Source organism: Octopus sinensis, linkage group LG2 (assembly GCF_006345805.1).
Source record: "Octopus sinensis linkage group LG2, ASM634580v1, whole genome shotgun sequence".
NCBI classification, from domain to species: domain Eukaryota; kingdom Metazoa; phylum Mollusca; class Cephalopoda; order Octopoda; family Octopodidae; genus Octopus; species Octopus sinensis.
The window spans coordinates 177,484,219-177,505,277 of record NC_042998.1 but is presented as its reverse complement, the minus strand read 5'-3'; the positions used below and the strand labels follow the sequence as shown (position 1 = coordinate 177,505,277).

General features: G+C 38.0%; 1 protein-coding gene across 5 annotated transcripts in view; it reads right to left on the bottom strand.

Moving 5' to 3' along the window:
- The window catches only part of LOC115232268 (thioredoxin domain-containing protein 3 homolog), a 60,206-nt gene extending 45,314 nt beyond the window's left edge, over positions 1-14,892 (bottom strand). For 3 of the 5 annotated variants that reach the window (XM_036500470.1, XM_036500473.1, XM_029802102.2), the window contains exons 1-3: positions 14,833-14,848; positions 5,778-5,792; positions 1,900-2,035 (exon numbers count right to left, since the gene is read on the bottom strand). In XM_036500470.1, coding sequence (XP_036356363.1) covers positions 1,900-2,035; positions 5,778-5,786 — 145 coding nt within the window. In that variant the 5' untranslated portion in view covers positions 5,787-5,792; positions 14,833-14,848. Of the gene's footprint in view, positions 1-1,899; positions 2,036-5,777; positions 5,793-14,585; positions 14,628-14,832 lie in introns of those variants that run through there. The other 2 variants (XM_036500471.1, XM_036500472.1) reach the window with 2 other exon arrangements.
- Between the last annotated feature and the right edge of the window lie 6,167 nt (positions 14,893-21,059).

Genomic DNA, 21,059 nt, shown 5'->3' with positions numbered 1-21,059 from the left:
TTGTTTATTTTATTTATTCTTTATAATGCATGTATAAAAAAAGGAATTTTTTTCATCCAAATCAAGAAAGCTTAAAAACTGTCATGCAATCTTAGGATACAGCAATTTAATGGGTTGTACTAAAGTATTTAATCTATCACCTTCATGCTGTAGATGTACTAATTCAAGTTCAAACATAGTAGATCATGGCTTTTGAATTGACTACAACATGCATTCTAGATTGTATTTTATTTATTACTTAGAAGAACAGCAAGATCCATGGACCTTTTTAGGGTCTCTATAACAGGTAGGAGGAGAGGAGGAGATATTCCAGTAGAGATGATTACAGAGCCAAAATTATAATTTGGGAAGTGAAACTAAAAATTTAAAAAGAGTGGGCGGGGGGAATGAAATATTTTTTTATATTAATTTAAATTCAGGTTGCTTTTTTGTTGGATTTCAGTTCAAGTTAAAATTCTTCAATTGCGTTTTTTTTTTTTTCTTTTTTCAGTTTGATTTCTTTACCTCAATCTTCACAATTTGGCTTATAAAACATTACAGTTTAATCAATGCGGAATTTCAAAATCTGAAAAAACTGAAAAAAATAGAGTGAAAGAATCTTCAAGTAGATCTATCTTTCTTGTCAAAAACATACACCAAGAAAACATGGTTGCTGATGTTATGAGAGCAAGTAGTCAACAGTTTACTAATGATGTAACATCATGCTCAATCGGTATAACTGTGTGGTAAAAAGCTTGCTTCCCAACCACATGGTTCAGGGTTCAGTCCCACTGCATGGCACCTTGGGTAAATGTCTTCTACTATAGCCTTGGGCCAACCAAAGCCTTGTCAATGGATTTGGTAGATGGAAACTAAAAATGCTCGTCATATATGTGTGAGTGTGTGTGTGTGTGTGTGTGTGTGTGTGTGTGTGTGTGTGTGTGTGTGTGTGTGTCTATGTGTGTATGTATCTTTGTGTCTGTGTTTGTTCCCCAATCACCATTTAACAACCAATGTTTGTGTGTTTACTGCCCCATAACTTAGCAGTTCTGCAAAAGAGGCCAAAAGCATAAGCACTAGGCTTAAGAAATAAGTCCTGGGGTCAATTTTTTCAACTGGAAACCCATCAATGTGGTGCTCCAGCATGGCTGCAGTCAAATGACTGAAACAAGTAAAAGAATAAAAGAATAAAAGGACCATCACCATTTAACATCCATTTTCCATATTGGCATGGCTCGGATGGTTTGACAGAAGCTGATGAACCAGAGGACTGTGCCAAGCTCTGCTGCCTGCTTTGGTGTGGTTTCTACAGCTGGATGCCCTTCTTAATGCCAATCTCCCTATAGAGTGCACTGAATAGTATTTATGTAGCACCAGCACCAGCACCAGTAAGAACACCCAGTATCTCTTGGTAGTCCATCGATCCCCAATAAAAAAATGAAAACATAGTCTGTGATCTCAGCAGTCAGCGGTGGGAGTGCATGTAGCTCTGCAGGTTGGATACTGGTAGACTGTGGTCAGGACTGAGGATGATGTAGCCTGGTGACATCTGTCTTTTGCGGCTGTGAAGCATTGCTGTCTATCCTCTTCAAAGGTGGCTACTGCAGTGTAGGTAGTTGACCTCCAGGTAGCCCTGTTTGTGGCAATGGTCTTAAGTTTGCAAGGTTGGATGCCACACCACTTTAGGTTGGCAAGTAGCATGCAAGAAAAAGACCCCTTAACTGAGATGGGGAGTGGTATTGAGGAAGGTGGTTGTGTGTTATGTGATGACAGGTTACAGAAACATACATTTTGCAATAACGGAGATACGTGGTTACCCCAACTGAAAAAAACAAGAGAAGAGAGGTAACCTTTATAGGAACTCAATAATATTAACAATGCTTATGATTTGCCACCAGATTGTAACAACTTTTAACTGACCTAACAAGCCTTCTTTTGAAAGAAAATCTTCCCAATCTTCCTGTGTTTCCAACTCACGCTGAAGAATAATTTCTGCCTTCCGCCGAGCCATACTAGATTTCGTCGGACTCCTAACGTTCTCTTCAGATAATGTTGGCTGTGAAACCACAAAAAGAATTAAACCTCAAATTAGTTATAAGATTGATCTTTTTTCCTTTGGATTTACATATTGCAATATAAACTATCCAAAAAGTACAGTTTTATAATTCATTATTGCTTTTTTAAATTAATCTAATTAGTTTCAAATACAGTTGCGTGTTTCTTAAAATGATTATCATGAATCACTTATTTCTTTACTACCCACAAGGGGCTAAACACAGAGAGGACAGACAAACGGATTAAGCCGATTACATCGACCCAGTGCGTAACTGGTACTTAATTTATCGACCCCGAAAGGATGAAAAGCAAAGTTGACCTTGGCGGAATTTGAACTCACAACGTAGCGGCAGACGAAATACCGTTAAGCATTTCGCCCGATGTGCTAACGTTTCTGCCAGCTCGTTGCCTTATCATGAATCACTGTAAAGTCAATGCATTTGTAACAAAAGTATCATGGTTTCATTAGGTTTCTCAACTCTAACAGCTGCGACATAGAAAGACCTGTGTGTTAATGAGATTACATAAACACAAGCATGAGTGTCGATATGGGAATGTGTGTAGATATTTGTCTGCATCTCAGTTAGTGTATCTGATATAATTATGGTAATATTTGTGTCAACACAAGTGCTTATATGAGTATGCTTATGGAGATGATATACAACAGAATTTCACATTCTCTCTTTCCCCTGCAGCACAGTACACAAATACACGCACATGCTTGCTCGCATGCACACACACACACACAGACAAGGCACACATACACACATAAGGCACACACATGCAGGTGCACGCAGGCACACACACACATCATCATCATCATTGTTCGACCGTGGTCGAGACAATGGAATTTACCATGTTACGCCAGACTTCATGGTCCATCATAGCATTACAGAGGTCCTGTTGCTGGATGCCTGTATCCCTGGAGATTACATCAGGGTAGGAGAGTGTGCGCCCTCTGGTATCGAGAGTAGATGCCTTGTTTTCAGCTTTACAACAATGTCCAGCAAACTGGACTCTCCTACCTTTCACAAGAGATTACACAGGGGGTAGTTTCCCATATATTTGCATTTTGGTTGGATGACGCTTTCACGAGAGATTTTGAGCTCTCATAAGGAAGCGAGTGTAGGTTCCATCCAACCGCCTCTCAAGCTTCTTTGATAACGTCCAGGTTTCTGAGCCATATAGTAGAATTGGTTCGACTGTGGCTTTGAAGATTTCACACACACACACAAATACAACACGTATATGCATGTGCACACACACATTCACATACCACACAAGCACAAGTACATACACAGACACAAGTACCACGCACACAGATACATGTGCCTACACACATGCACACATACACACACACATGCACCATACACAAACACACACACACGTGCTGTTTCCTTATGATTGCCCATGAAATCCAGAGACGATTATCTACGTTCGTGAATCCTTTAACGACTGCACATCCCAATCCTTGGTGTTCAGTTTTTGTATGGTTGGCAAGATATGTAAATCTTTAGTTGGAGAGACTAGATTTAAGACATACAAGCCTTTTTGCTTCTCATAGTACTCAGTGCATTTCTCCTTCACACTTTTGTCCTTCCTACGGCAGTGGAGTGGATAAAGTGAGTGGCAGATAGTGATATCTTCCATTCTCAATGAATATATGGACACATGTGCTCCTACTCTGTGTGTGTGTGTGTGTGTGTGTGTGTGTGTGTGTGTGTGTGTGTGTGTGTGTTGTGTGTGTGTGTGTGTGTGTGTGTGTGTGTGTGTGTGCGTATCATTGCTATTATGCAAAAGTGCTGTAAGTTCAAAACATTGCTTTTTCAGAAAACAAAAAATAGTTTCACCATTCCATTGCAAAACCATTGTACTACACTTTGACAATTTTTACATCTTGGCATCTGAAGCTACTGGAGATATGATAGTTTGACCAATAGAATTGGCTATTGCAAGCAAAAATAAATATTGAAACAAATGCATTTGGCCAAATTTGGACATACGACAGTTTAGCATAATAGCAATGATATATATAAGAAAATGAGATGGAAAAGGAACAATTTATTATCTTATGAACATCATTACCTTACAACTGTTTCTACTATAAAATGCAGTAGACTCATAGTTGAGTGCCTGAGTAACACCTTATAGCTTCAATGGGACAACCTGGGTGTTATTGTCGACAGTGATTTGCGTTGGACGAAACACATCGCTAAAGTTGTCAAGAAGGCTGAGGGTGTCTTGGCATTACTCACCAAATCCTTTGTGAGCGGCTCTCCGACTATCTATCTGCGGCTTTATATAGCTAGGGTAAGACCTTACCTGGAATTTGCATCACTGGTCTGGAACCCCTATCTTGCCCAAGATATCAATCATCTGGAAGCCGTTCAGCGACGTGCAACCAAAAGAATACCCTCCATCAGGCATTTGCCATATCCTGAACGCCTTACTTCCCTGGGCATGGACACATTGAAACTCCGACGTCTGGCAGCTGACTTGGCAGACACCCATAAAATTATCAACCATCTTACAAACAATAACTCTGAGCACCTTTTCAAACTCCACCTGTCTAACACCCGTGGACACATTTACAAAGTCAGAAAACAGCACAGCTCCCATGACTTTAGGAAACATTTTTCACGCTGAGAGTTGCTGAAACATGGAACAAACTGCCGGCATCAGTTGTTAGTTGTCGGAGCACTGCACCCTTCAAAACTTCTATGCTTTCTGAGATTCGTCAACACTACACCTGATTTTTTCCCCTCCATGCACACACAAGCTTATATCTGACTCATACATTGTTCGCTTTCCAGACATTTGTACATTACTGCATACACCTTATACGCACTTTCTGACAAGTTGTGGTGCACCTGAGCACTGTATACAATAATTTCATTATTATAAGAGCAATTTATACATGCATACACACACACATACATATATATGTATATAGTTATGGTATATTCTGTTAAGAACGTAATAGAGTACAATATAAAGCTCATCCACCTTCAGATTTCACCCTGTGCTATCCAATAGTAGCGTTATACACACTTCCAGGTTTGCGTTTGGGCCTCTGTTGTGTATGAATAGATAACTGAAGGAGAATGGCTGGACATTTATTTTCAATCACTACAATTGTTTCTACACAATGTAGTTCTCAAAGCATACAGGGACTTGATTATACCACAGTTTCCTCACATTATGAGATCTAGTTGTGTTTCCTCAGGTGATATGTAAATATTGTCTCCGTTAAGTTAGCAGTTATATTAATTTTATGAAAACTTGACCTCTTATTTATAGAAATATCTGATAGCCCACAACTGTAGATGAGCTTAAAATAGAAAGCTCCAGAGTTAGAAACCATATGAAATTGATATATATATATATGTGTGTGTGTGTGTGTATACATGTATATATATATATATATATATATGCATGTTATATAATTTGACAGTGTATCAGAAGAAATAAGTATATAAGCACACAGGAATAAAGAATAGAAAGACAATTAGACAAGTGGGACGTGAACCCACATCCCTTGGACAACAACATCCAAGTATACGACTATTATGCTACTGAATCTTCACCAATTTTCTATTTCAGCTTTCAACTAACATCTAACACAAGAAAAAAATCTCAAACATTTTTAAGCTTAAAAAAATATTGGTGCTATTCACAGCATTTCCTAAGAACACACGGTGACAAAATTCATGGAAAAACACACTTTAGAATATATCTCTTACCGATTCCATAGTTAGCTAGTTTCAGAAAAAGAGAAATACATTTAAAATATTTATTTTTTTAAAACTCAGCACTTTTTTTTTTCACCATTGGTTGTAAAATTTAACATCAAAAGCAAATTATTATGGTACAACGAAGAATAAAATTTAATCATTTGAAATGCAAAACAAATTCTTCAAATAATATTTTTTGTTCAATTATGATTGGATGAAGGCAAAATTAGTTGTGCTTGGGGCTAATGATGCTGCTGCTATTTCTGCATGTATGTGATTTTCAGGGTTATATGAACTAAGTAGGGGAGACAGTTGTTTGTGATGGTTGTTGTGATGGTTGTAGATGCAATGGTGAGGTTGTAATGGCCATGGTATTTTAACCCCAGGTCATCTATAATTGAGTAGACTTATGATTAAATGGCATCCCAGCCCTGATCATCCACCTTTTTTTCTGTTTTTGAGTATATGGGACTACATTGTCGAAAGTGACCTTTCCTTTTCCAAACCACCTGTACACTAAATTCATTGCTGTACTCATTACCAATTCTCACCTTACTGACAGCATTACTTGTATGGCTCTTACAAGTCATTCATCTTCCTCTAGCTTTCTCAGGTAACTCCAAATAACAGAGTGAGATACCCTGTCAAAGGCTTTCTCCAGGTCAACGAATGCCAAGTATAATGGCTTACTTTTAGCTAAATACTTCTCCTGAAGTTGCCTAACTCAAACAAAGGCATCAGTAATCCTTTGCACAGGCACAATTTCAAACCTAATTCTTTTCTTAATTAATCAGGTTAGAACTCCCTCCATAACTTCCATGGCCTGGACAAGAAATTTGATACTTCTATCTCTTTTATCCTTGTAACAGTTGACTATAATACTGATATGCCAGTTGTTGGGTATAACGTCTTCTTTTACAACCTGATTACCTAAACATATGTCTAGGCTGTACCCTTCTCTGCCCAATATTTTCAGCATCTTAGTGTTGATTCCTAATAGATCAAGGGCTTTTCTTGCCTTTATATCCTTGATTATTTTATCTATCACACTGCTGTCAATGAGAATAGCTGGTCCCTTTTTTGGACCCACATTGGGAAGATCCCCTTTCTCTCATGCATACTCCACATTTAATAGTCTTCCATAGTAGCACTTGTATGCCTCCTTTTCAGCATCACTGAATACAAGTGAACCATTATTCATCTGTATACACTTCTCACCCACAACATCTTGATTCTCTCAGATACACTGTCTAGCAATTCAGAATATCCTCACTATTCAGACCCAAAACTGGAGAATATTAGCAAACCTTTTCCTTTCTGATTCTCCTATTGTTATATATATCCACTACCTAGCTTCTCTTCTAGTTACCTGGTATGATTCTCTGCTATTTCCATTTCTCCAATCTTTTTAAGCTTGTCTCTTCATTTTTATAACTCTATCAACTTCACTAATTCACAATCATGTCACCTTTGGTCTGGATGAAACTTTGCACCATCCACAGATTGGGTTCAGTTTTTCTCAATGGGTTGTCCTGAACTCCCACATCTCCTCCACATTATATGTTTTTATTTCCACCTCCATCTTGCCAAATGCTTTAACTAGTACTTCTCTAATTTTCTGATAATTCATTGTATTTTTAAACTTCCATAACTTCCATTCCAAATTGGTTTGTGTCTCTGAGTCCTTTCAGCTCTAAGTCTAAAGTCACTAGCTACTAACTAACGTTGGATTACACATTCTTCACACTAGACAGACTTTGCATTCACAAGCATTTATTGATCTTATTTTCAGATGGGAATGTCATCAATTTGGTTTGTGTGCCCAACAGACTGATAAGTGATCAAGTGACTGGATGGTTTCTTGAAGTTAGTGCTGCCGGTCATCAGGTTATTTGCATCATAAAACTCAAAAAACCTTGCCCCTTCCTTATTTCTTGGACCACAGCCATAGCATCCATCCAGTTGTTCCCCATGTATGTTGAAAGTATCAGCAAAAAAGAGAAAGCGACTATCATTTGTGAAGAGGTAATTTGCAAAAGAGTTTTGTAAAATTGGCTCTTTTGTTCATCTGCCAGTCCTGATTGAGAAACATATGCAAAGAGAAATTTTGCTTTTGTATTCTCCAAGACCAGGCTTAGTTATCTTATCACACTGTCTGCCTCAATCACTTCTCAATCATTTCTCTGCCCAAAGTATGCCCACTACTCCCATGCCATCACTATTGCCTACCCAGAAGTATTTACATCATTGTTCTATGCTCATGAGTGGTCTATTGAAGCTCATCCATTTCACCTTACCACTTGCATACAACACACATCTAAATGCCTCCAATCTACCTTTACAACAATCTCATCAGACCTACTTTTCCTTTTTCCTACATTGATTGTGGCTGTTTTAAGGCTGTGATCTGGATGAGAAGAGTAAGTGAGCAGCATCTAAAAACAAGAAGGTTTGTGGGAATGTTTGCCTAAAGGAAGAGGGCTCTTGCACAAATCCAAATAATTACAGAAGTAGTACTGCTCATTAAATTACCATACCTGCCAGATCCCAAAATCTCCACTACTATAAAAGAAGTAAAAAGCCTACACTTTGACTGAAAAACTACTGAAATGGGGAGTGATACATTGCTATTCATGTCAAGAATAACGAGTAATAGTGATTGCATACATTGAAGATACATTTTACACACATATACACATATATGTACATCTATATATATATATATATATTATATATATATATATATATATATATGACCCGTTGAGGCAAGCGAAGTCGATATAGAACCTCATCCGACGACAGGCACCCATGCCAACCCCCTTTGCTTGCGAAGACATGTTGGGGCAAGCGAAATCGAATTGAACCAGCCAGGATCCCTGGTCTGGTGGTACGTAAAAAAGCACTATCCGACTCGTGGCCGATGCCAGTGCCGCCTCGACTGGCTTCCGTGCCGGTGGCACATAAAATACACCAATCCGACCGTGGCCGTTGCCAGCCTCGCATGGCACCTGTGCAGGTGGCACGTAAAAAGCACCCACTACACTCACGGAGTGGTTGGCGTTAGGAAGGGCATCCAGCTGTAGAAACATTGCCAGATAAGACTGGAGCCTGGTGCAGCCTTCTGGCTTCCCAGATCCCCGGTCGAACCGTCCAACCCATGCTAGCATGGAGAACGGACGTTAAACGATGATGATGATGATGATGTATATATATATATATATATATATATATATATGTATATATTGGCCTGCTCGCTTAGCCAGAGGGATGGCATCATTTGAAGGCTAAAACAATGCGAAGCGCATTGTGACCAGCGATGTGTAGCAACATCTGATAGCCTGGTCGGTCATGGTGATATATATATATTACTTTGGTAAGAAAGTTCTTGGACAAGTCATTGAAGCCGATCCAATGCAAACTGCACGTCAACTTGTAGTACAGTTTGGCGTCTCCCATGTCATGATCATCAACCACCTGCATCGTCTCGGCAAGGACAGCAAGCTTGGAAAATGGGGGCCACATGAATTGACTGAAGTGAGCAAGCAAACATGTGTCACTGCATGTCAAAGTCTGCTCTGGCGAAGCTGAAGATTCGATTGATCGGAGTCAGTAATCACTATGGATGAAAAGTGGGTACTGTACTCCAACATGAAGCATAGATGATCCTGGTGTAGCAAAGGTCAATAGCCAAAACCTTTGCCAAAAGGACCGCTTGTGCAAAAGAAGGTTATGATCTCAGTTTGGTGAGATTGCTGTGGTGTGATCATGTTGGATCTTCTCCCATGCAATGCCACTGTTGAGAAGGAAGTCTACTACGAACAAATCAACCATCTAAAGATCACACTGTCTGAAAAACGCTCAAATTTGAAGAAGATAATTTACCACCAAGACAACGTGCCAGCACATCGGGCAAAGAAGACGTCAGAGAAGCTGAAGGATATAAGCTGGGAGATTATGGTGCACCCACCATATTCTACTGACCATGCCCCTTCTGACTACCATTTATTCTCTGCCTTGCAACGTGCAATTGGTGATACAGAGTTCGAAAACAAAGATGTGAAATCGTTCCTTTATGACTTTATTGATTCAAAGCCACGTGATTTCTGGATGAAAGGATTCAAAACTTCGCCTGAAAGATGGCAAAAGGTGATCGATAACAAGGGTGATTACCTTTTGGATTGATTGTTCTTTGTTGTTTTTTTAATTGTTAATAAAGTGATATGTTAAAAGTGTCCAAGAACTTTCTTACCAAACTGATATATATATATAAAATATCCAACCACGTGCTTTCACACACCAACTCTCTCACCTATATATATATATATATATAATATATATATATATTATATATATATATATATATATATATATATATATATATATATTATATATATATATATATATGTATATATATATATATATATATACATATATATATATGTATTACACATATACACATGCATTTAAATATATATATATATGTGAATACACCCTAGAAGAAAAGGGCAGGAGGCATGTTGCTGATTAGTGGTGATGGTATGGATGGGTAGTTGGTGAAAGCTGGAAGAAAAATACATGGACCTATATTGCTCTCTTTCCAATCAAGTTATTATTATTCATTTAAGCCGGTTTTGTTGGAACTCCTGGAATCTTGCATGAGCAACAAGCTTGCTACCTGCAGCCTATGGTACCATGCTATTCGCTCTTTTCAACTATCAAATATTTTCCCAATCATTCTGGTCAAGTCAAGAAGGCAAACTTTTTATAACAGCCCCACCAGACATTTTATTCTCATTTTCTTTATGTTCCTCTCAATATCTTTTGATACTATCCCCAAGACCCCCAACAATAATCAACACTATCTTCACTTTTTACATTTTCCACAGTTGGGTTATCTCATATCTAACAGGATTATAAACATCAACTTTCTCATCTTCCTTCTTAACTATTCATGGGTCAAATAGGCATGTAACATCAATTATAGAGCACATTTGGTTTATTCTGTCCACCACCATTAGGTCTGGTTTGTCAAGCTCAAGTACCTAGTCTGTTTGATTTGGGAACTCTCACAGGATTTTGCCAGTTTCTGATTCAGACACTCTCTGTGGCTTGTAATTGTACCATGTGCTACCTCTCTCTAAACCCCACTTTTCACAGTTTCCACTGCAGAACTTTTACTACTTCATCATGTCACCACAACTTATACTGGTTTTGGGCAAGTCTAGGACATTCATTTACAATATGGGAAATAGTTTAATCAAACCTATAGCAAATTGAGCACAATGGAGACACATGCTCATTTCTAAGACTGAACCCCCAATTTGTGGCCAAAGATTGGTCTTGCACTGCAAGTATAGTGCTCTCAGTTTCCTTTTTAAGTGAAGTGCTCTTTTTTTTTTAATCAGTCCCATCTACGTTCCCCAATAACTTCAGTTGTGGCTATATGGAATTGATTATGCAGTCTGTTGCTGTGTTGTACTTCTTCATGTCTTTCTTGTACTTCTTTTGTTCTTTTATTTTTACCTCCTTTCAATATGCCCTCTTCTCTAATTACCACTAGCAAGGTTCCTCACTTTGGGTTAGATATTTCAGTAAGCTCCCAAGTTCAATGTGCACACAGTCTTCTACACTTAACAGTCTTCTTCCTCCATTTGCTCTGTTCATGTATAGACCATCAAATTCTGTATGTGGATGATGGACTCCATGCATGGTTACAAGCTATTATTATTATTATTATTACTATTATGGCAATGAACTGGCAGAATCGTTAGCATGCCAAGCGAAATACCACTAAGTGGTATTTCACCTGTCTTCGTGTTCTGAGTTCAAATTCTGCCGAGGTTGACTTTGCCTTTCATCCTTTCGGGGTCGATAAATTAAGTACCTTGTGTCCAAAGTAGAAATAATTGTTATTATTAAGGCAGTCAGCTGGAAGAATTGTTAGCATTACAAAATGCTTAGCAGCATTTCTTCTGGTTCTACATTGAGTTCAAATTCCACTGATGTTGACTTTGCCTTTCATTCTTTCAGGATCAAAAAAATAAGTAGCAGTTGAGCACTGGGGTCAATATAATCCCCATGCAGCTTCCCCACAAATTTCTATTTCCCCTAAAATGCCCATAATAAAAAGAATTGTTATTATTAGTAGTAATACTGATGAGAAATTTCACTTAATCTGGATATATATCATCATCATCATTTAACCTCCACTTTCCATGCTAGCATGGGTTGGATGATTTTGACTGAGGGCTGGTGAACCAGATGGCTACATCAGACTTCAATCTGATCTGGCAGAGTTTCTACAGCTGGATGCCCTTCCTAATACCAACCACTCCGAGAGTAGCACAAGGGCCAGTCAGGCGGTACTAGCAACAGCCATGCTCAAATGGTGCTTTTTGTGTGCCACCTGCACAGGAGGCTGTCTTTTACTCTTTTACTGGTTTCAGTCATTTGACTGTGGCCTTGCTGGAGTACTGCCTTTTAGTCGAGCAAATCGACCCCAGGACTTAGTACTTATTCTATCGGTCTCTTTTGCCAAACCGCTAAGTTACAGGGTTGTAAACACACCAGCATTGGTTGTCAAACGATGTTTGGGGGACAAACATAGACACACAAACATACATACACCACACACACACACACACACACACACACATATATATATATATATATATATATATACTACAAGCTTCTTTCAGTTTCTGTCTAACAAATCCACTCACAAGGCTTTGGTCTGCCTGAGGCTATAGTAGAAGACACTTGCCCAAGGTGCCATGCAGTGGGACTGAACTCGGAACCGTGTGGTTGGTAAGCAAGCTACTTACCACACAGCCGCTCCTACGCCAATATATATATATTTTTATATATATATATATATACACTAAGAAGTTAAAAGTTAAGGCTAGCCACAGAGGACCATTGGTTCCAAACCTATAAAGCACTTAGCAATATAGATGACTCATCAGACTCAAATGGTTCAAGGTGTATAACCTCTCTAGAATTGAAGGAAGAAATACATAATAGCCAGTTGGTTTTGTAAGATATACAATACATGAAAGTTTTCTTGCATAAATTTCAGATCAGATGTTGATGAATAATAATTCATTCCATGTATTTTATTGCATAAAAAATGTGCATCAACTCTTTATGTTATAAAATAAGACACAGTTATTTATTGGAATAGAAAACAGGAAAGGTTTATTTTATCATAAAATATATTAAAAACTGAAACAATTAGATGTCTTCATTTCAAACAGCACTTTATATTTTAATAATATCTAAATAACTAATTATAAATTAATTGCATGGGACAATGAGCCATGTTAATTAGGGTGTTTGATTACCAGTTGAAGCTTAAATTTCAATAACTACACTGTGTTGTGGTGTTGTGTCAATCATAGCCAATGCTTGACTCTCACTGTTTCAGTCTTCCTAGCTGTAAGTAGGTGCATACTTAGATACATTACAAATAAAAAGGAACATTATTTAATCAACAAGCATTTTGATAAGCTTGCAGTGATGAGTTCAAATCTTGCTAGAGGCTCGGAACAAGCAACAAGAAGCAATTCCACTTCTCAGACTTGAAAGAGAGAAAGAAAGAAAAAAAAAGAAAGAAAGGAAGAAAAATTTTACAAGTCACATGTGATGTGCTGATGTGAAACAGTTCATCTCACATTAAACATTATCCCACATCAACACCTGCTAGATAATTATTTTACTAAACTGTAAGACATTCCATAAAGATATCTTGCTGTGAGACAAACAGTGTGACTTAATATCATCATCATCATCGTTTAACGTCCGCTTTCCATGCTAGCATGGGTTGGACGATTTTGACTGAGGGCTGGCGAACCAGATGGCTGCACCAGGCTCCAATCTTGATCTGGCAGGGTTTCTATGGTTGGATGCCCTTCCTAATGCCAACCACTCCGAGAGTGTAGTGGGTGGTTTTTACGTGCCACCGGCATGGGGGCCAGTCAGGCAGTACTGGCAATGACACTTGCCACCGGCACAGGTGCCAGTGAAGCGACGTTGGTAACGACCACGCTCGAATATAATGTGTATAATTATTAGCTACTAAGGCATAAAGCGATATGGAATATATTACTCCACAAAAGCCTACCTAGTATAAAGTTACTTGAATACCAGCAAATTGGGTATGCTGGCTGTTTCTATTTCTGACTAAACTTTTTCCTATGCAATAGTTCAAGTCCTGTGTTAAAGTTCACTAATCATTAGTGATCACTTTTAAGAGACATTTTTATTCATGCTAATGGATTTTGTTCTCATTACAGCTATAATTTCAGCTGATTAAAACTAGTTTTGGCATTAAATATTGTGGCCGGCACTTAACTATATATTCTTCACGGAGAAGACACTTTGGAGAAATGTTTAAACATAATTTTGTTTTAATTTTCCTAATCACTGAATTATTTTCATGAATAAAAACTTTGTATATTAATCATTCTGGCATTTTGGCAGCTAGGAGTTGACTATGCTCTAATGGGGACTTCTGAAAATACTGAAATATATCTGGAGTTGTCACATAGGTACCAAAAATCAAAATCACTGAAAATCTTTAAGTTTTGGTCACTTAAAGTTTTCGAAAGTTCTTCCTTTTTTCCCTTCAAAGAGTAATGTTTATTTATCCTAATGACTTTACTCATTATAATTTCAATTAATTGAAAATTATTTTCGGTTCACCCCAGGAAAGCAGCATGCATTTAATCAGATATTTTATTTAACAGATTCAGATCTGTTCAGGCAGTACTACAGACGGGATAGATAGCATCAACCGTAATATCAATCATGACATACCAAAATGGAGCCTCAACAGTTCGGAGGAGTGACAGAGGCAAATAACTTTCTTTCGGTACTTAGTTATTGCAGAGATAATATAAAATGTTAGACTTTCACTTTAAAAAACAACATTCTGAAGAAAATATAAAACCATGGTTGAGTTGTTTCTCTGTCTATTTTTTGTTATTTTCTTCGTTAAGAATAAATCCCCAACCCATCACTCCTACTAGGCGGATGTTAATTCGAGAGAGAAACGTAAACCTACCTGTTGCACACGGTTAGCGTCGTGTTGTCATGGCCACAGACTGACGGTTTCCTATAAAGTGTCATTAAAACTATGGGAGACCATACATGCACTGTTTTCATATAATGATTTCAAAACGGCAGTTGGTTTTAAATTGATATTTTATTATCTATTCAGACAAATATTTTAAAATATACTTTTGTAGATTCTATAGAAAACCCAAAACCGAAGTAAACATTTACTTATGAGCAACATAAGCAGTGAAACGCTGCAAATTAACACCAACAACGGCTATGTCACAGCACTCTTGATAATAACAACTTCCAGTTCCAAAAACAACTACGACCCAATAACAAAAAGCTCCTTTATTAAACATTTCCTGATATATCAGGCAAAAAAAAAAAAGATGAAAATAAAATACAAAACACCGCTCGCACTTTGAATCAGTACGTTGTAAAAAAAAGTTGCTCGGCCTGCTAGAAATACCAGCTAAATCTCAACTCGCATCCTGCTGTCTGAAAAATGAAGGTTACGTTTGAATATTATTATGCTAGAGGTATTATGCCTGAAAATAAATAACATGAGTTTATTACAACCGGAATCACGGCTCCAATAACAACTAATCGTACCTGCCGCAAACAGTTTTAAAATTCAACTTAAAAAATAGCACCACGAATCCAATACCCTTTCTATGGAACTTGACGATTTCATCCATCCCAGGACTCGACTTGTGTTTATTTTATCGACCCCGAAAAGATGAAAAGCAAAATCGATCTAGGCGAAATTCGAACTCAGATCATAGAGAGCTGGAAGAAATGTTGCCAAGCATCTTACCGATGGGCTAACAATTCTGATAGCTCGCCGCTTTCATCTACTTTGATATCACTAATTTACTCTTTCCCCGCTGTAAATCACTGCACTCAAATATTATACAATTACAGCCAATAGCTTCAACAACAGGGAAAAAAGCATCAGGCACGTATCATTTCTAAATACTATAGAATGAAACGCGTAGCGATTTTTCTTTTTTTCTTTCTTCTTCTGCCTTTTTTTTTTCTTTTCTTTTTGACATAAGCAAAACTTATTACTTGAGTACAAAATGGTCGACATCAACTTTAGAAATAACACAAAACGCTCGATAGTAAACTACGAATCACCTGAGGTATCATCACCTCAGACTTTTACAGGATGATGATTTTCAAATGGGATATCCTGACATGATAAACCTGAATCCTCAGATTGCACTGGATGGAGTTTGGACACAGACACATTACCATCACCATCAATATCAATAATGCCAAAACTACCAACATCATTAACACCATGCCAACATTAGTACAACTACCTCTACCATTCCAATCTTCACCATCATTGACAACACCACACACAATATCACAAGCACAACTACCACTTACAATCAAGGGAACCTCTACACCAGAAGTTCTCAACCATTTTTTACTAGTTTTATAGGATCTTCTTTCAAAATTCCTAATTTGTTTTTCCACACATTAACTTGCTTAGGTTGAACTATATAAAATACTAGCAGTATCGCCCGGCGTTGCTCGGATTTTTAAGGGAAATAACTATATAAGCATTTTTAGAGATGTAAAGTATAATAGCCATCTCAATATGGCTAACCACAAAGGGGGGGGGGATGTTACTGTAGCTTTTTATGTTCTGAGATTTAATAAATTTTTAGAGAGTTACTTCCCTTATATATGCCAAAAATGCATAAAAAATGGGAAAAATTGATGGTAAATTTTTTTTTTAAATCGTAGACTCATCGTAGACGCGCGCTAATACCCAGAAGAGCTCGATATGAATCACGACTATAAGATACCCGATTTTGGTTAAACTGCACCGCAAAATGTGGGAGTAGTTAGTCTCTGATATAGGGAAAAATGTGATGGTCACAGTTTGAGTATTTTTGATCATAGGTCTGTTCAAAACGGTGCTGACCTGGTGCTAAGCAACAATGAAACTGTCACTACTACAGAGATAATATTTTGCAGTATTATCTATATAATTATTGTACCTTCAGTTAAATTTGAAACATAGTGTATATTATTCTCATTATTTTTAGTCTTTAAGCTTTCAAGATAAGGATATAGGCATAGGAGTGGCTGTGGTAGGTAGGTTGCTTATGAACCACATGGTTCCGGGTTCAGTCCCACTGCGTGGCACCTTGGGCAAGTGTCTTCTACTATAGCCTCGGGCCGACCAAAAGCTTGTGAGTGGATTTGGTAGATGGAAAGTGAAAGAAGCCCGTCGTATATATGTGTGTGTGAATATGTTTGTGTGTCTGTGTTTGTCTCCCCAACATCGCTTGACAACTGATGGTGGTGTGTTTACGTCCCCGTAACTTAGCGGTTCAGCAAAAGAGACCAATAGAATAAGTACTAGGCTTACAAAGAATAAGTCCTGGGATCGATTTGCCTGATTAAAGGCAGTGCTCCAGCATGGCCACAGTCACATGACTGAAACAAGTCAAAAGAGAGAGTATGCATAGCATGAAAGAATTTATTTATGCTATCCCAAATTATGTGGTCTGATCAAAAAGTATCCGGACGATTGCCATAGTAAAAAAGCTAAAGCACACAGAGTGAAGTTGCTGGGCACAGATTGACCTTGAGCTCCGCTGTGCATGCACACTAAGTTTTAACATTCTAGCTCACTTCCACTGTTTACAGCAGTGCTTGGAAGGAAGGTGTGTAGCGTGTGATTGTTGCATTGACCATGACAAAGAAAGTTAAGCAGAGAATCTGCATCAAATTTTGCCAAAAGCTTGGCAATACCTGCTCAGAGGCCTACACAAAATTTTCAAAAAGTTTTCATTGTTCTTGACACAATCAAGATCTTGTGCAACTGAAACCTGAGTGTTATTTTGATCAGCTGAAAGCAGTTTTGGCACAAACTTGGCAGACACACGTCTCATACACAAATCTTCAGTGATAACTGACTAAACTGAACCGTAACTAATTTGCACATCCTCTGATAACTCATGGATGGTGATTCCATGATTTCCCTCATCTGAAACTGAACCACTCATACACTTGTGTGTAGCTTTTACACTCCTCTCCATACACTTTCTGCAACTTTTCATAGGCTTCTGAGCAGGTATCACCATGACAACTTTCTCTGTCATGGTCAATGCGATGACACACACTACACACCTTCCTTCCAAGCACTGCTGTAAACAACGAAAGTGAGCTAGAATATTAAAACTTAGTGCGCATGCACAGCAGAGTACAAGGTCAATCTTTGCCAAGCGGTTTCATTCTGCATGCTTTAACTTCATTACTATGGCAACAGTCCAGATACTTAGTGATCAGACCTTGTATTTCGATTATAGTTGCTGTGATTAATGGTGATTATTCATCAAGTGGAGCAGATAGGGGTTAATTTGCATTGCTGGGAGGAAGAGGTGGGATTGACAGTGGAAGCAGTCTGACCTAGACAATGCTTTTACAGTGGGTAGGAGATGCCTTTGGTCTGCTGTGTAAGTCTGTACAAGGGTAGGAGTTGGGGGTGGGAAACTGAAGGGCTGTTCTAGGTAGCACACACTAACTACACCAATGGTTTGGGTAACATTTCTGCAGGCGGATATTCTTGGATGGTGATTCTTCAAGTGATCACCAACTACTTCTCAGGTTGCTAGGCCTGCATAGTACTTATCCACAGCACATCTTGAATCTGTAATTCCCTGACAACAGAACCCCATTGATTTAGAACCCTTTGTACTTACATAGCTTTATAACATCTCCTCAAAATGCACACAGCCCCATTTATAAATGGTGGCACTTCACATCTTCCCACTTACTGCCTAGATACAGATGCACAGCTTCTAATCTAAATCCTCTACTTACAAACTTAACTCTGAATATCATCGTCATTGTCATCATCATCATCTCCATTGTTTAACATCTGCTTTCCATGCTGGCATGGGTTGGAAGCCAATGGCCTGCCTCAAACTCCAGTGTCTGCTCTGACATGGTTTCTACTGCTGGATGCCCTTCCTAATGCCAACTCCTTTAGGAAGGTATCCAGGTTAACAATAATAGGTATTTGTCAAAATTCCTAACCACGAGTGTTCAGCTTGCCAGACTGAGCTACCAGGATCATTGAATTAGACAGCAATGCAAATTAACCCTTTTGGCCAATCCTGTATATATATATATATATATATCACTACAAAGATAAGCTAAAGAGGTCAACAACTTCAAGAACTGAAAGTAGCGAATATATATATATATATATATATATATAGAATAAATCTCTGAGCATGGTATACACAGTAGCTGCACGACATCATGAAGTATATTTTCCACTTAAATGTGGCTAACCCTTAAGAGTGGATGCTACTGTAGCTTGTAGCCCCAGGAGGACACCTCCTCCAGCTGGCTATTGACACACTTTCTGTGCTCTATCAATATTTGCAAAGGGAAGTCATCCTTCCCATCTTCAACCTGACGTGATACACAAGGACCCGGGTTTCTAGATATTTGCAAATGCTGATAGGGCACAGAAAGTGTGTCAATAGCCAGCTGGATGAGATGTCCTCCTGGGACTACAAGCTACTGTAGTATCCACCCTTAAGGGTTAGCCACATTCAAGTGGCAAATATACTTCACGATATATATATATATATATATATATATATATATATATATATATATATATATATATATATACACACACACACATATACCTTTTACTCATTTACTTGTTTCAGTCATTGGACTACAGTTATGCTGCAAACCACTTTGTAGGGTTAGTCAAGCAAATCAACCCCAGTGCTCATTGTAAGTGCTTATTCTACTGGTCTCTTCCACGAAACCGTTATATTATGGAGATGTAAACAAACCAACAGTTTCTCACCCACCAGAGTACACACGCACGCATGCATAAGTAAACAATGGGTTCGAATAAAATATGCCTGGCGTCTTTATCTCAGAACAGTTGTAGTTATACAGCTTGGAGAAGGCTGACAAAGCACAACACTTAGTGATAAAAGACGTCTGAAGATTTGAGCTTACTCCTATAATTGGATTATCTACCCTATTCTCATTACTCATACCTTCAGTTTTACCCAGTATACTGAATTATTCAGTATTGCAGTGCTCCGCAGCCGGTATGCCGTGGCAGACTGGTGTACCACAGGACGATGCTAGGTGTGTCGCAGAGTAATCTGAATATAATTTTTTCCCCTATATTTTTAGTTTAGGTGTGCCACTGATTTAAAAAAAAATATAAGTGTAGCGCAAGTGAAATACGGTTGCGGAGCACCACTATTTTAAACAAATGTAATTATTAACACAGTATAAAATATAACAAAGATAACCTTCGAGCAACTTCAAATCTATGTAGCATGAATATATGCTTACTTAATTAAGATCCTCTGTTATTTAAAATATTTAGAATTAAATATGCTAGGTTAGCCCAGGCCCATCGCTAGACTTTGGTGTCTGAGTATGCTTCAGAATATATTGGGTGGGACTAATTTGTATTGTGGGAAAATTTTTGTAAACTGCATTTTCTAAATCTGGGAGTGCACCATTGAATAATGAGAGTGCATGTCATCCAGTACTCCCAACCCGCAGCGACGGGAATGGTTTAGCTTCAAGCTGCCCCAAGCATTCCAGCCTTGATTATTTCGTCTTTACTTCTTTTTCTTTCTATATATAAGTCTACATTATCAAATGCTTTGTTACTGTTTCAAGATGTGAGTTAATGGAATTTGGCAGCTACTTCTAGCAGGTCAAGCGACCTTCGTCACCCCATTGAATAATTTTTTTAGTGACTTTTGAGTATCTCTTTTATTTTTTAACATACAGAGCTAAACAAAACTGTAAAACAAAAATAATTTTGCCCGTTCGTTTTGTTTGTTCATTAATTCTAAGCAAATTTATTTGCTAGAACATTATTTTTACTTATCATTTTTGAAGAACTTTTCATATTAGTTTTACAATCATCTCCTAGTGACATGCAGTTAGCAAAATTTGAAACAATATCATAACGAACCATTAATTAATTGCTTTAATTCGGTGCGCTGACGATTAGTAATCTTTGGGAAAGCAAATGGAAACGAAAGTTCACAGAAGTGAATAGTTGTATGCTGTGAAAAAAAAAAAGAGAGTGAGAGAGAGAGAATCCTAAAGTTTCAAACAGGCTACGTCGTTGGGTTACAAATGTTAAAATTCACTGCTTCTCACAAAATACGAACTTGGTTCAGACTGAAGCCGTCTTTG